The 18,120-nt window shown below is 33.5% G+C and overlaps 1 protein-coding gene across 1 annotated transcript in view; it reads left to right on the top strand.

Moving 5' to 3' along the window:
* Positions 1-18,120, top strand: part of PPP1R9A (protein phosphatase 1 regulatory subunit 9A) — a 299,948-nt gene that overhangs the window by 188,743 nt on the left and 93,085 nt on the right. The window contains exon 6 of the mRNA XM_035021390.1: positions 16,808-16,943. Within this exon, the coding sequence (XP_034877281.1) occupies positions 16,808-16,943 (136 nt within the window). The remainder of the gene's footprint in view (positions 1-16,807; positions 16,944-18,120) is intronic.

Below are 18,120 nucleotides of genomic sequence, written 5' to 3' on the forward strand. Positions count from 1 at the left end.
TGTCATTTCTTCTGTTTAAAATACTGTCTTCTGTTTAGAACCTGCTTATCTTGAGGAACATATTTCAAATCCCTTATCTTCCAAGAAGTCCTCCTTGACCTACATATCCCCTAGTGATCTCTTCTTCCTGGTAGCACTCATCATTCATACTACTTTTTTGACCTTGAGGTTACAGAATATTACTTTCATCTTTTAAAGGCGTACATTTATTTCCTCATTCACTTTGCACAAATCTTGATATTGAAATGGGACCTTCAGCCCTCCCTTGTCCCCCCCAAATTATTTAACCCAGGGTCTTAATTGAGTATAAGGAGAAAGTCTTTTCTCAATTTTAACTTATTAAAAATAATATTTGAGTCCTCTGAATATATTTTAGGTGGTAGTTCTCCGTAAAGTAATAATACAAAAACAGAATCCCAAAACTAGACCTGTATTTTTATTTTTATTTTATTTATTTATTTATTTTAAAGATTTTATTTATTTATTTGACAGAGAGAGACACAGCGAGAGAGGGAACACAAGCAGGGGAGTGGGAGAGGGAGAAGCAGGCTTCCCGCGGAGGAGGGAGCCCAATGCGGGGCTCGATCCCAGGACCCTGGGATCATGACCTGAACCGAAGGCAGATGCGTAACAACTGAGCCACCCAGGTGCCCCTAGAACCTGTATTTTTAATGAACTTTTTAAAACTAAGAATTTAAAATAGGTGTGGTTTTATATTTCTTGTTTTAATTGGTGTCTTAGCTGTCACATTCAGTGGTTACTGAAATTTATTTTCAAAAAGGGATACCTGAAAAATTAGTGAATTTAGTTTGATATTTTTCCTAACTACTAAGCACAGATCTGGGAGCCATGGGTCTAAAATAATACAAGTGGGAGAAAGATAGGAAGCGAGAAGTGATGAGAAGAACGGAACTGAAATTTGGATGGTGATTCTTTCTGAAGTATTAGAGGTCAAGATTTTACTTATTTCCTGGGAATGTGTATGAAATTGGTGCCAACTTTTGGATACGCGTTGAAATCACACAGTGAAGTTCTGTGACTTTATCCACACTCACAGAGAATCATTTTCCATCTGACCTCAGTCTGCTTTATTTTGTTACACTTTAAATGACAATACCTGAGTTTATGAACTGATGCTACTAACAAAACCTCCATTAATATGACATTTTTAACACACTGGAGAAATTACGAGTATTTTAATGTGATAATTTTCAAGGCTTACGTGTTTTTCAACTCCACATCATTTATATGAGTTAAGAAGTGGTTCAGCTCAAACCAGGTGAGGTTCCTGGGGGAGTGAAAGTCTAGCCTGGGTCAGAGTATCAGTAAACAATTACTATTTCCTTCATTTTACTGATGTCATTTAGAACTAAGCACTCATGATAAGTATTATGCTAATATCATGTAATTACTTTACATAATTGATTAGGAAAGGACTCACAGGAATCAGAATAGTTCGTAGTCAGAAAGGATGCACCACAGCAGCTTCGGGAGAAAGAAAAGCGGTAACAGGGTGGGCGTGGCGAACTCGGACACAGTCTTCTTTATAATCCCTCTACTGGGCCTCACAGGACTTGGTCTCCCAGTGCTGAACCACCATGGGCATGCATGTGCATGCAGCATCTTGGTACCAAGAAGTCCCAAGTCTATGTATGGTAGGGATTTCTCACTGAAATCATTGAAAACCCCTGGACTCCACCAAATCCAGGTAGAAGGAATAAATCCAATTATTATTGCCAAACAATTTTGACAAGCTAGTCTGTCTTGCCTTGAAACAGCTCACGGACCCATATTTGCAGAAGATCATTTATCCCTGGTTAGTACATCTCACAGCTTTGACTAAAGATCAGTACCATGCTCTAGGCGATTCTGTGTACTTTGTCAATCCAGCTGGTCTCTAGATTAACTCATGCTCTATAATGCATAGTGCATAACATATTTACCACTCTCCTTTTGACTTTAGATTCATACTACTTTGTATGTTTCTATTGTATATTTCTTCTTTTAAATTTTTTTTATTTGAGCGTATTTATTGTATATTTCAATGTTACCTGGTGAAAACCTAAAAAGAAAATGTTGTAAGTTATTTGAAAACCTATAATCTTTTTGGTGCTTGATAGAACGTAACTTGCCAAATGTCATATAGTTAAAAAGTTAGAAAAAAGTTCTTTTCTTATTGTCAGATCCTGCATTATGTAAAAAATAATTTAAATAGTTTTGATTCGGTTCATTTGAATCTGCAGGTTTATCTACTTACAATTCATTTTTATATCAGAACATATTAAGTGATGCTTTTCTTGGAGATCCTTAAAAGAGCCTTATGTCTGTTGGTCCATGTAAAGTTATGGAGAAAATACTTTTAAACTTAAAATTATAAAGTTATTAGGAAAAAATAATAGTTCAAAAGAGATAAAAATACTGGATATACCCATGGAAAGAAAGTAGGAATCTCTAGATATTAGGAGACTAATTAAAAGTTATACAAACTACTTTCCATTTATTTTTGGATACATAATTTAGCTTTCTGTGATGTTGTTTTGCTAGAGATGTCCCAAATGTAGACATTTCACTCAATCTCTTATGTTCTATCTCTGTGGACAAGGGGAAAAATATCTTTGAATTATAGTATAGCCAGAGGATAGGTACAGTCATACAGCTGATTCTGTTACAAATTATAAATATTATTTAATGTATTCACTGATATTTCTTTATGCACTTAGTACTAGGAATAATTGTCTTTCTCTAGTAACTGTTTTTTTTTCCCCATGAAGCCAGACCTCATGGATTCAGATTCTGGCTTAATCATTTAGATGTATGAGTTTATGGAAGTGTTTAATCTCCCTGTAGTTTCTTCATTTATAAAATGGGCATCATAATAGTACCTCCCCCATACATGTGAGATGAGTATTAAATGAGTTAAAACATGTAATGAATGCCTAGAAAAAGTTGAAATTCAATAAAATATTAGTGATTATTATTTTTTTCTGAAAACTCTGATGCCTTCTTAGGTGATCGTGTAGATTGTTAGAAAACTGAGAGTCGATTTTATAGCCTTTTCTAACAAAGGCACAGGATCTGATAGTCTGCAGAGGAAACCATTGTTACTGGTTTCTCCTTTTAGTTCTTTTGGAAGTACCAATATAAGTCTTTTCTTCATTTCTTGATTTTTCAGTTTTAGATAAAAATTTAATGATTGCTTTTATAAAACTTTCACCAATCAGGTTTTTTTTTAGTTAAAAACTTTTGCAAGAGTTTATGACATTTACTGTCTATTATATGGCTACAGTTGTCTTAGGTAGCTTTCCTGTAAGTTCATTCAAAAATTAAAACCAATAAGTAGTATCTATAATGTTATGGTTAGGAAAATATTATTCCGTCTAGAATCAAGTATGAGTGAATTGATAGAAAATGAAATGTATGGGGATTAACATAAGAATAAAATTAAAAAAAAAAAGAAAATGAAATGTAGTTTTATGTCATTCAATCTGTGTCACTTTCAAGGCATAAAGGTTCTAGTGGAACCTGACTTAATTTATTTCTAGCCTTCTTGATTTCCTCTGGGTCATACATAGCTGCCAGGGGGCTTACATGTCTGAAAATGTATTATTTGGCCCTCAAAAATAAGTAGGTATAGTATTTGAGTTAAAAATCCTTTTCTTTCAGTCCTACAAAGATATTTTCCATTGTCTTTTAATATCTACAACTGGTAAAGAGAGATTTAATATTAATCTGATTTGTAGTCCTTTCTGGTTTTCTGTTTTGGAGGTTTTTTCCCCTCTTAATTTGGTTTTTGTCAGGCTATAACTAGATCTGTGTTTGTTTGTTTTGCTTGGAATTCAATCTGAACACTTGAATTTGGGTAATTTTCTGTTTTTTCTTTTTTTTTTTTTAAGGTATTCTGTCTCATTCTCTATTTCCTTTTATTACTTAAAGCTTTGTCCTCTCTTGTCCGTGCTTGAGAGTTATTCAGCTTCCTACTTGAGATCTTCATGTGGCTTTCAAATTTAATTAAATTTCATGTGGCACATCAAACGTAGTATGTTCACATTATTATCCTTTATTTGTACCATTCTCTGTCTTATACCCTCCTCTAAAAAAATCATATGATCTTTACTTGACTGATTCCCTCTTATCAAGTCTCAGTTCAAAAATCACTCTTTCAGTGAATGAATTCTTCTTATATTATGGTATTTATGTTGTCCAAATCCCAAGTCAGTTTCTATCACATTACCATGTCCTCTACATAGCATCCTCAAAGTAAATAACCCTCTGATGATCCTCTCTTCCCGGTATTGCTTCTCTTGTTCAGTCTTCCACCACACTGACCCCTGACTAGCCTTGATGATTAGAGTATGAAGGAAGTAGTGATGTGTGCTTCCGAGGCTAGGCTATAAAAGGCATGTGGTTTCTACCTTGGTCTTCTGGATCACCAGCTCCGGAGAAATCCAGCTGCCATTTTGAGAACACATTCAAACAGCCTTCTGGAGAGGCTCATACAAGGAAGAACTTAGGCCTGTCAACTAGCGAGCCATGTGAGGGCAGCACCTTAGAGGGAGATCTTCCAGCTTCAGTAAAGCCTTGAGATGCCAGTAGCCCCCGTCAACATTTGATTGAACTTAGTGAGAAGCACCAAGCCAGAACTGCCTAGTCAAGCATCTCCTGAATTCTTGACTCAGAGAAACTATGGAAGATAAAATGTCTATAAATTTTGGGGTAATTTATTATATAAGGTAGAAAAAAAGAGAGGACGTCATTATAGACCTAACAGTTATTATAAGGATTAGCCAATATTATGAAGAACTTTATGCTGATAAATACAACTTAGGATAAATGGTTAAATTTCTTAGAAGACAGTGCTATGACAAAGTACCAAAGCTCACTCACAAAAAAATAGTGTGTGCATGTGTGTGTATGTGTGTGTACATGTACTCATGAAGATGAATTTAGATTCTAAGCTTTCTGGCAAAGGAAATTCCAGTTTCAGTTTGTTTCATTGGTGAATCTCACCAAACATTAGAGGGAGAAATAACATGCCTTCTATATAAACTTTTCCAGAACATAGAAGAGAGGACACATCTCAACTACATTTATGAGGCCAGCATTACCATCATATTAAAGTCAGAAAAAGACATTAAAGCAAAAATCATTACATACCAATATTGCTCATGAACGTAGATACAGAAGTCCTTAAGCAAAAATTTAACAGATTGAAGTCAGGAATATATAAAAAGGGTAATACATTATGACTAAATGACATTAATTTTTGGAATGCATGTTTGATTTAATGTTTGAAATTCAACCTGTGCACTTTTCCATACTGATAGAAGAATAGAGAAAAATCATACGTTCACATGCTCATCTCAGTAGATAGAGACCAACAAAAAAACTCTCAGGAAACTTGAAATAGAAGGGAATTTCCTGTGTGATAAATAGCAAATCCTTTCTCTCTAGTAAAAGAACAATGTGTGTGTGTCCACTTTCACCACTTTATTCAACATTGTCCTAGGGCTCATAGCTAGGTCAGTGAGGCAAGAATAAGAAATGGAAAGCACATAGATTGAAAAAGAAGAAGTAAACCTATTCACAGATAACTTACGTAGAAAGTCCTAAGGAATCTACCAAAGATGTTATGAGAACTAGTAAGTGAGTCAAACAGGATTACAGGGCATAGGTTGATGTACAGAAATCAGTTCTATTCTACAGACTGGCAACAAGAAGGAATTGAAAATTCAGATTAAAAATAACATTTATGTTAACATCAAAAACATGAAATACTTAAGGATAACCTGACATGATATGTTGACAACTTCAGCAAGATACTTCTGAGAGAAAATAAAGACTACCTAAATGAGTGAAGCAATAGACCACGTTCATGGGTAAGAATACTCAGTATTGTTAAATTTCCAATTTTCTCCAAATCTGCAGACTAAGGAAATCTCAGTGAAAATCTCAGCAAGATTTTTTAAAAAGAACAAAGTTGAAGAACTTTCACTGCCTCAAAGCTACACTAATCACAACAGTCTATGGTTTAGGCATATGGATAGAAATACAAATTAATGGAACAGAAGAGAGTTCCAATATCGACCTGCACAGACATGAACAATTGCTTTTTGACAAATGCACCAGAATAATTCAGTGGGGGAAATTATGGTCTTTTCAACAAATGGTTCTGGGACCATTGAATAACCACATTAAAAAAAGAATAAGAACACTTGACCTTTGTCCCACAGTATATGCAAAAATTAATTCAAGATTGATCATAGATCTGTGTGCAACAATTGAAGCCATAAAATTTCTAGAAAACAGGCAAAAATCTTTATGACCTTGGGTTAATCAAAGATCTTTTAAGACAAAGATCTTGCTCTAAAGCAAGAAATGTAAGAGAAAGACATGATAAATGAAACTTCATCAAAATTTAAAACATTTGTTCAAGAAAATGGAAAAGCAAGCTAAAGACTGAATATTTGCAAAAACAATGATCTGATAGAGGACTGTTATTTAGAAGATATGAAGAACTCTTCTAATTCAATAAGAAGATGTATAATCCTATTAAAAATGTGCAAATCAATTAAAGAGACACTTTCCCGAGGAAGATACACAGTTAAGCACATGAAATGCTGCTCAACATCATTAATCACTGGGGAAATGCAAATTGAATCCACAATGAGGTACTACTACACACCCACTAGTATGGCTGAAATTTAAAAGACTGATAATACTATGCATTGACAAGGATGTGGAGCAAATTTAACGTTCATTCATTGCCAGAAGAAATGCAAAATAGCACAGCCATTTTGCAGAATAGTTTGGCAGGTTCTTAAAAAGTTAAGCATGTACTTGCCGTATCAGCCAGCAATTCTATTCATAGCTATGTCTTCAAGAGCAATAAAAACATATATCTACCCAAAGACTCATACTTACATGTTCATAGGAGCTTTGTTCATGATAGCTAGAAACAACTCAGATGCCTTTAACTCATAAAGGATATACAAGTTGTATTGTATCCTGTGTAATGAAATATTTCTCAGCCATGCAAAGAAACAAATTGCTGATATATTCAACCCAGTATTTGACTGTCAGAACTATTATATTGACTAAAGAAGGCAGACAGAAAAGCCTTCATACTGTACTTTAAACTGCAAGCATTTCAGAGGCATTTTTGAGGCAATAAAAATGTGCTATATTGTGGCTATTGTATATATGACACAACTATATATATATTTGTGAAAACTCACTGTATTAGACAACTTAAATTGGTGAATTTTATTATATAAATTTGATCACAATAAAATTGATCTTTTAAAAATGTATGTTAATAGTTAGCGATTAAAAAGCATCATGCTAACATTTAATTATATTGATGGGGATGGGGATTTAGAAAGGAGGACAATGTCTACTTAAGAAAGGCAGATGTAGTCAAACTGAATTTCCTCAGTAATATGTCTATGTTATTACGCTGTATACTTCTTTTTTAAAAAATACTTTCCATTATTAATTTTTTTACCAGAAAAAATAATATCTATATTAAATTCTTGTCTGGACCCTCTTCTTTATTCAGACATGGATTTGCAGCATAACTTTTAAGAACTCGTGTGTTTTGGGGTGTTACAGCTTTAAGTGGGACCTTTCTGATCTTGTTTACCACTATGTAAATGACATACTGTACCTATTATTGTAAAACATATTGCCTCAAAATTTAGTGACTTGAAACAACGAACTTTTATCTCACAGTTTATGGGATCTACTTTCCAGCTTTTTCATGAGAGCCTCTCTGCAGGGACGCCTCACTACATGGAAACTGGATTTTCCAGAGGGAGTGAGCCAAGAGAGTATCCACGCTGGAATCCGTCATCTTTTCATAACTTAATATCCAAAGTGACATTCCGTCAGTTTTGTATTTTATTTGATAGAAGAGTTAATAGGTCCCTCTTACACTCCATGAACATCAGGAGCCAGAGATCACTTGGGTGCATCTTAGAGGCTGCATATTATGTAGTGATCAATAACTAGTTGGATGGATGGATGGACAGGCAGTCTGATTAATGTTATACCACAATACAATTCATTTGTTTGATGTTGCATACCCTCTCTTAAGAAGAACCCTGAAAATTTTGAGACTATTTAGGAAAGACTGACCAGGATGGTGAGAGATCTAAACATTTTTCTCTTGTATATATAAAAATTAAAGATTCTGCCAACTTTTACCTAAAATAGAACATTTTAAGAAGACATAGTAACAATTGTGAAGCATTTGAAGGAGTGAACTGTGGAAAAAGACTTAGGTATTCTTTTTAACTCCAGACCGCCGTCCTAGCACTGGAGGACAGCAGTTACAGGAAAATGATGTTACAGGAGAAAATTGTGCTTCAATATGAGAAATTTCTAATAAATTGTATATTTGCTCTTCAGTGCCATTTACATTAAACTGTAAATGCTTTCTGGCAAGTACTGCTACTTATGGTCAATAACATTCATCATGCTTTTATCCTTAGCATATGTGTTTAGTGACTTTTTGACATTGAGTCATATGACACTTCTGGAGGTGAGGATTTTATAGGAATTGTAGTTACACATAATAAAAAATAAATTAATCTGAAGGTCTTAAATATGTCCCTGTCCTTTTTGGAAGAGGTTATAATACTCAAAAGAAAATATAAATGCATACTGAGTTTTTGAAATAAATATGTACTTGTTTATTTTGGATTCACACCTGCATATGTAATTTCTAAATATGAAAAGTTTTTTTTAATTTTTTACCTAAAATCATTGGTTTTCCATTTGAAGATTTCCATTTGAAGTACATTAAATCTTGAAAGGTTTTTGCCTCATTCACATCATTTTAATAAGAGGTTTTGTTGCCATTACAGCACAAGGGGTAATTGAGAGTTTCACTTTTTATCAGAGTCTTGATTTTGTGATTGTGCATAATGAAGTGTCATTTGTAATGGAGGGCAGTGAGGGCACCACCATGTTCATGGGAATTCTCAGTCCTTACAGGTTTTGTGTTCATGTTACTCCCTTGTGGTTAGACAAGAGGAACGGCCACTATGGATTTGGGACCATGGATATTACAACTTTTAAATTACAACTACTGGTGATAGATAGAAGATTAAAAACAGTGGAAACTTCAAAGACTTGTTTTAAAGGGGACTTTGGCTTAATGAGACATTTTCTGGGGCCAATATATACAGATTAGCATTCAAAATTTTTTCCTTTAAATATTTGTATGCATAACTATTTAAACCTGAAAAATCAGAGCTAGCTTTCAAATCAAGAAATGTCACTTCTTGGGAAGGTATAGCATTTTTAGAAAATATTTAAGTTTGGGGCGCCTGCGTGGCTCAGTTGGTTGAGCGACTGCCTTCGGCTCAGGTCATGATCCTGGAGTCCCTGGATCGAGTCCCGCATCGGGCTCCCTGCTGTTAGCAGGGAGTCTGCTTCTCCCTCTGACCCTCCCCCCTCATGCTCTCTATCTCTATCTCATTCTCTCTCCCAAATAAATAAATAAAATCTTTAAAAAAAAAAAGAAAATATTTAAGTTTATGCCTATTATGTGGTATATAGTCCCTGAAGTGGCATGTATTAGGCAGTGTTTTTTTTAAAGAATTCAACTACTTTTGTTCTGTATTGAAATACAGGGGTAGAACAAAGTTCTTATGATTAAGATTGGGTTAGATACAAAATTCATTTCAAATAAGTAATGCTTACAGTAAGTTTAAACATTTCAGATCTAGATATTTAAGGTCTAGCTTTTAAAAGCAAACAGGTTAATGGGGGGAGGTGGGCAGGCATTGGGCTAGATGGGTGTTGGATATTAAGGAGAGTACTTGTGATGAGCACTAGGTGTTATATGTAAGTGATGAATCACTGAATTCTAGTCCTGAAACCAATATTACACTGTATGTTAACTAACTAGAATTTAAATAAAAATTTGAAACCAAAAATTAAAAGCAAACATTTTCCTAGATGAATTTAAAAAATTTAAATGTTAAATATAGAGTATGTTATGTTAATCTAAATCCCAATAAGAAAGGAAAAATATGTCACAGTACCCAAATACAAGAAAGAGGCAAAAGCTTTGTTGTGTAGGACTTTAACCTCTAGATACTAATAGCAAATCTCAGAGAAAGCAAATAAATATGTATTTAGCACCACTTGCTCAAGTACAATTAAATCAAATATTTTAAAAGCTATCAAGTTCAGAGTAAGGTCATAAAATGTGATCAAACATAAAAAAAAATGAGACACTTTCTACAAAAATGTTTAAAAGCACCATGTGATCTTACAATCCAAGACTCTGCTATAATGAGAGTAGGTGGTGTGTATCTATTTTTCTTTTAGGTATATCTTTTAGGTTTTTGGTGTGCACACAATAAATATTTATTACAGAATATCTGAATAAAAGAATTGATTATGTAAGAACTGTAACTATATCCTACTATAGCTTTTCCCTTTTTAGATTTGCTTAAGTCTACATTAAAAACTCTTTAGTTTAAAAAAATTTTGTTGAAGTTTTGACTTCATTTAAATGCCACTTTTGACTAGTATATCACTTTTATTAGAATAAATGTCTGCAAAACAAGGCACTCAACTCATCATTTTTCAACATAACCTCTCACATCATTTACACTGAACATGTAGGATCTTTATGACTTCAATTCAGCAAATTGTAAATGCAATTTTATAGTTGTTTAGTTTTTGTTTGACAGCTCACCAGAGAATTCAATAAACTGATCCAATGAATCCTGTATAATATCGTCATCTAAACTCTAAAGGACAGTGCATGGACACTGCTTGGTCTGATAATAGATGAAAGGAAAAGGGAAAACAGATTTATCTGTCTTTACCTATTGTATCTCAGCCTGAGGGGGAGAGGGGGCAGTTCTTATTGAAATAATTCACATCAAAATAAGATAATTGTTTGAAACATTAGAAACAAGTCATGCTGAAGACATAAACCCCTCATTTTGTATTTTAGGTTTAGCCTTTATTTGTCAATTATAACCTTAGAAAATACCTGATTTTTAATTTAAATGTCTATTACAGTTTGGCTCCTGTTACCTCATCCTTTATAGCTAAAAAATAAAAAGATCAATCCATTCCTTGTGGAAGCAAAGTAAACAAATTTAGAAAGTAGCAAGAAAATATATTTTTTTCTTAAAGGATCTTAAAGGCTGATTTGACTACATGTATCTCATTTCAGTCATATAAATCATAATTGTGCATAAATATCAGTTGATTTGGTCACATATGTTTAGAGGGACTGATTGTTGCTGACTTTATTAATTGTTATATTTTTGAAGACTTAAAAAATTCAATTTAAAGGGATCACATAAACTATACTTTTATATTTTGATGGTAAGTGAAATTAAGGTTCTCAGAACTTTAGTGCAAGTATTTGACCTTTTTACTGTTGTTGACTCTCAAAAAACGTACTCTGTTTTCAAAGCTAGTGTGATTCAAATAAGGTAATTGGGACAGTGTGCACAGATAGTACTTAAAAATGCATTCACCCCTATCTAGCTATTAATACATTATCCAGGTAAAAACAACAGTAAACATTTGTTAAATATTCTCTAGGCACTAGGTCCTTAGTTAAGCTTTTTATATGTGTTATATAATATTTATTTAAGTTATTATATTCATTTTATTACAATCTGGAAACTAAGGATTAGAAATGTTAATACATTCAAGGTCACAGAGCCAGTAAGTCATGTTTATGATTTAGTGAATTTGTCCTATCACAGCCTTTTTCCCCCTATTACAGACCCTTTTAACCCCTAAATTTTACTATCACAGCATATGCATAGTGTGAATTCATAATTGAAATAATAACCTAACTTTTAATTTTGCATTTTCTCAATCCTACATGTGCTAGATTGTACACATATTGTTATAGAAGTCCATTTATAAAGACAGCTCAAAAATGGACCAAACATTTAAGAACATACAGAAAGGTAATTTGAATGTTACACATTTTCCAAATGGGAGATTTTATCACTTTCATCATTGTAGTAATAGTGCCCAACGTCCTTTCATGTCTATACCACATTTTATTTTTTTGTCCCTCCTTTTGACACGTGAAGTAGATACCAATTTTCACATGAGGAGAATAAGGCGTGGAGAATAGTTTAGTTCCACCTCTGGGTGCTTTCCCTCTGAACCATACTTACCAGGATGCCATTCTGCTCATGCACGTATGAACTATAAATCACACCGGATTACAAGGCTTTCAGGATTTGTGTAGCTAGGTGCTATAACACTACCCCGAACAGCTGCCTGAACAAAGAGATGTGTACTTGAACATAATGCTTTAAAAAGTATACTTCATGAGATGGATTGTCTATTTTCTGTACAATTAGAATCACTTTTATTTCATAAGACTGTAAAGTGGTTTTGGATACAAACTAATATTGGGCAAATAGTGAATACCATTCAATTGTAGAGACCAATTCAGAAAGCCACGCTGTGAATTGAGCAACTATGCCTTCATGGTTTAAAATGCTGGTTTCTTATGCAATGTGGGACAGTTCTTATTTCTTCTGAAATTGCGATTATACATGTATTTGTTCCTTTTAGTTTTAGCATCACAAATAATTCTGACTTGGAATTAGAGATCATGCTTTGAGGGCAGGAAGAAACTTGCACGTCATATTGGAGTTTTGATTTATTATATAATTATATAATTTATTGTTATATGATATGCTCTAATCTTACAATTTGGGCTTTAAAAATAATTTTCTGCTTTAAAATTTCTCACAAGGTCTTTCTTCAGACTCCCTCATTCACCTTTAGAGTCATAGCAGAGCTTCTCACTTGTTGGCAAGTGAACCAGATCTTCTCTTTTTCTCTCCCTGAGTTGTGTTCAGAGTAATTTTAAACACTTGCCTTGCAGAGGAAATAAACTTCTCCATTCTTGGGGAAAACTGTTCAACTAAAAGATCTGACCGTGTAATTCTCAAATGAGTTTAAAGAATTTATGGCTTAAATGAATATAAATTCTCATTTACCTTTTACTTTGAGCGTGGCTACTGTTTTCAGTTAATAGCATTTTGTACATTAATTGCTTCCTTCAAATTCCTGTCAGCTTTATAGTAGGTAAGTGATACTTCCTCAAACCCCACTCTGTTATGCATTTGAAGAAACATAAAAGATTAATCTAGGTTTTCCTAAATCTCTCATTCTAGAATATGAGTTTCTTAATTGCTTTATATTTATATCCCTAGATATCATTTCTGACTTTTAGACTGTTAACCAAAAATATAATGAATTCAAGATAGTCTTTATATGTCTAGATTAGTTGGGCATGTTAAAGACTTTATGTATCTTCCATCACAGAAACCAAATATCTTCAAATGAAATAGAAAAATAAACAGGTAGGAAAAGAAGAAATAAAAATGTCTTCATAGTGGATATGATCTTATATTTGGAAAATTCTAAGGAATCTATAAAAGTCTACTATGATTAATAAGTGAGTTTAGCAAGGTCATAAAATACAAGGCCAATATTTGAAAGTCAATTATATTTCTATATTCTAGCAACAAACAATTAGAAACAAATTTAAAAATCAGTACCACTTACAGTAACTTGAAAAAACATGAAATAGAGATAAATTTAACAAACTATAGCTACAACTTTTCACTGAACATTGTAGTGTATTACTAAAAGAAAGTAAAGAAAATCTAAATAAATGAAGAAATGCACCATGTTCATGGATCAGCTCAATATTACCATGTCAGTTTTCCACAAGTGGATCTATAGATTCAGAGCAATCCAAAATCAAACATCAGTGGACTTTTAAAAGAAATTGATGAGCTGATGGTAAAATTTATATGAAAATGCAGATAACTTTGAATAGTCAAAATAGTTTTGGAAAAGATACGCAGAGTTGGAAAATTCATACCACCTAGTTTCAAGAGTGATTATATAGTAATCAAGGCAGTGTGGTATTCACACAAGGATAAATACATCAAAGAGATTGGAAAAGTCCAAAAATCAGCCCACAAGTATCTAGTCAATTGATTTTCAACAAATGTGCTCAAGTAATTCAGTGGCAGTAATGAATAGTCTTTTCAGTAAATGGTGTGGAAACAACTAGTTATCCATGTGGAAAAATAATGAAACTCCACCCTTACCAAACATCATGCATGAAAATTAATTTGAAAGATATAGACCTAATATAAAATCAAAACATTAACACTTCAAGAAGAAAAATAGGAGAAATCTTAGCAATCTTAAATGGGGCAAAGATTTCTTAGATAGGAAAAAAAGGCACAAATCTTTTTAAAAAGGTATAAATTGGACTTCCTTGAAAGACACAATTAAGAAAATTAGGAGGTAGGGGTGCTTGGGTGGCTCAGTCCATTAAGCGTCTGCCTTCAGCTCAGGTCTTGATCCCAGGGTCCTGGGATCGAGTTCCGCATCAGGCTTCTTGCTCAGTGGGGAGCCTGCTTCTCCCCCTGCCTCCCGCTCCCCCTGCTTTTGCTCTCTCTCTGTCTTTGACAAATAAAGTCTTTTTTAAAAAATTAAAAAAAAAAAGAAAATTAAGAGGTAAACCACAGACTGGGAGAGGAAAATAAATAAATCAGAGATACACAGACAGTCTTTGTATGTGTGTATGTATCTATGTGTATTTATTACATAGAGTATACATATATGAAGATATGCATCCAGACTATATAAAGAACTATTACAACTGAATAATAAAAAGCTGGACAACCCAGTTTTTTTAAATTGGCAAAATATTTGAAAAGGTATTTCATTGAAAAAGATATATGAATGCTCAGTAAGTGCATGAAAAGATACTTAATGGCATTGGTCATCAAAGCATTGGAAATTAAAACCATTATAAGGTACCATTAGCTATTCAGTAGAATGGCTAAAATTTTAAAATACAGTACCATGTGTTGGTTAGGATGTAAAGCAACTGTAATTTTCCTGCATTGCTGGTAGGAATATAAAATGGTACCACCACTTTGAAAAATAATTTGGCAATTTCTTTAAAAGTTGAACATCCACTACTGTAGAACATCAATTCCACTATTAGTTATTTGTCTAAGAGAAGTGAAAATTTATGCCCCCACAACAACTTGCACACAAATGTTTATAGTAACTTTGCTCATAATATCCAAAATCCAACTCAGAATAGAAGAATAGCTAAACCAAATGTACTACATCTGGTACAATGAAATACTATCAGTAATAAAAAGGAATGAATTACTGATACTTGCATCAGCATGGACAGTCTGATTCTGAAACTCTAGAAAAAACACATCTAATATGGGCCCAGGGTGAGGATGATTTACTAGAAAGGAAAATGGTATAGTTTAGGTTGATGGAAATGTGTATCTTTATTGATGTGGCGATTACAGGTTATGTTTGTGAAACTTACCAACTGTACATTTAAAAGAGATGTACTTTATTATGTGTAAATTATACCTGAATAAGGATGAAAATTACAGAATTTATAAACTCTACTTATACTTGATTCCCAAAGGAAGATAACTCAAATGATAAATGAACACCCAAGCATAACTTCAAAGTCCTGTTTGGAACTATATAAAAATATTGCTATAAAGACAATTACTAGCATCTGAGTATAAAAATTTTGACTTTTAGTGCATTTGTACAATACAGTGGTATATTTCATTTAAACTTATGATCCAATACAGCAACATACTATAATCAGAGGAAAACATCAGTTAAGTATAGAAAGACGATTAAACAGTCACATCCAAAATAATGAAATTAAATGATATATAGAAACTAAATCATGTGAACTCATATTTTTAGAAAAATAGAACTATATATTAGTGTGAAAAGATGTTAAGTGAGTATTAATTTGTTAAGCAAGACACATAGTATTGATGAGGTTGTATCATAAGTGACTGCAGCTTGCAATAAGTGAGTGACTTCCCTTGTTTTTACTTTATACTTTTTTTCTTACAGTAATTGATATAAACATATATTTCCCTTTGTCCCTTTATTTCTTGTAACCACACCTTTCCTCATAGTGTCTTTCTTCAAAACTGAATTTTCAAATTCATGACCTCTCCTTATTTTAGTTTTTCTTTTTAACAACAAAACCAAAACCTGTATTTGTTTCCTCTTCTTCTTCTTATCTCCAAAGTCATAGTAAGTTAGCAGAAGTTAATACCTCTTTATTTACCCACCTGAGGCATGCTATTCCTCAGAATGTTTTTGAAGCAGAGTTTGCATTGTAAAAAGGACAGTATTATGGAAATGATTCTCAAGTTCAATTGTACAAGAAATTATGAGTTTGCCTCCACTTTGTAGGGCAATAAAAATGTGTGAAGTACTGTAGAATGGATTACATCTCTTTTGTCTTCTCCCAAAGTGATAATTTTTTTTTTTTTTTAGAACAGCATGCAAGCAGGGGTTGGGGGGTCGGGGGTGGCAGAAGGAAAGGGGGAGAGAATCTTCAGCAGGTTCCACACCCAGCGCCCACCGGAGGCAGGGCTGATCTTAGGACCCTGAGATCATGACCTGAGCGGAAATCAAGAGTCAGATGCTTAACTGACTGAGCCACCCATACACCCCATTTTTTATTGTCCTTTTTATTTTTCCCCTTTCTTTTCCTTTAGGGTATGTCTACAATCACCTGTTCAGTTGCTCAGCTAACCTCCCCTTCCACACAGGCATACCATTTAGAGTATATATGTGATATTAATTTCTTGAGGCTTGATGGACTGTGATGAGCTATCAAGCTCAGTGCTTTTTTTTTTTTTTTAGCATTCCTTTTTGCTGGAGAATCCAACTATATTAGTCTCCTTTCACCTTCCTACAGATTTGTTATTGGGCGAGAAAAGCCAGGACAAGTGAGTGAGGTTGCCCAGTTGATAAGCCAGACGCTGGAACAAGAAAGGCGCCAGAGAGAGCTGCTTGAGCAGCACTACGCCCAGTATGACGCCGACGATGATGAGGTGAGTAGCGCGTGAAAACGTCCTTCCTACCTTTCTCCCCACCACATTCTACTTTACAAAACTCTCTTTACCATGTAAAAGTATGATAGGTTCTTTGCAGTGTCTCATGGAGAGTGTGTCTACATTAAACCTCACAGAAGAGAAATATTACTTACATCTGTTATTAACTTATGAATCAAGTAATGGTATCCTGTTTATAGCCTGAAGACTTTGGGATCAAATAAGTCATGTTTTACTGAACTATTAAAAGAAATTCACGGAAACAAAAAAGAGTAAAAACACCAACATGTGAATAGTAGCTGTCTTTATTGTTGGAATTTGGTGATTTTCTCTCCCTGCTTTATATTTTTTCGATTTCTCCCCCAGTTTTCTACAGTAAGTTTGTAATGCTTTTTGAAAAAAAATCAATAAACATTTTGATTGAAAAAATGCACACATACTTACACAAACACACACAGAAATGTACTAAAAATTGCTGGGTGTTTTCAGGTTTCTTTTTTTCCAGGAGGAAAACGTTCTTTAGATCTGCTCACTGTGATTTGTGCTAACATAATGCAGAACAAAGCTTTTCCACCAGCACATATTCCATAGAGTAGATACATATTGGAATAATTTTGCATCCTACTCTCTGTAGAAGATCAAGTAAATGAATAGAAGCTAACCCCCAAGTGAAAATGGCTCTCTGGAATCCTTGTGTGTTGTAATGTAATACAGATGCTGGTCTCTTTCTAATGTAGATGCCAAATGTATGTTGATATAATGGGACAACATGCTTTATTATAAACATGTTTAAACACGCATGTGTTTCATATCGGCATGTGAGAAGACCTATCAATAATTTAATCAGAGTATTTCATACTCCATAAACATAGTAAATATTCAGGTAAAACGTATATTATTTATACCAGCTGATACAAGGACAGTGCAGCTTCATATGTTCAACCTCTACTCATCTGAATATATTCTTTTTCCAGAGCTTTTTTTTGGACTCTAGCCAGGACATAGTGAAGATTAATAAATAGACATTGAAATATTTTCGTGTATTTTTAGTCTGGAATGTTTTAACCCAAATGTATCTTAATTTTTTGTGTGTTGGTAGTTTATAATGTAGTTTATTCTCCATTTATTATAGTAAACAATTAAAAATGGTGCATCAGTTAACTTTGGATCAGAGAAT

The sequence above is a fragment of the Mirounga leonina genome, unplaced genomic scaffold (assembly GCF_011800145.1).
Source record: "Mirounga leonina isolate KUSES-001 unplaced genomic scaffold, KU_Mleo_1.0 Mir_174, whole genome shotgun sequence".
NCBI lineage: Eukaryota > Metazoa > Chordata > Mammalia > Carnivora > Phocidae > Mirounga > Mirounga leonina.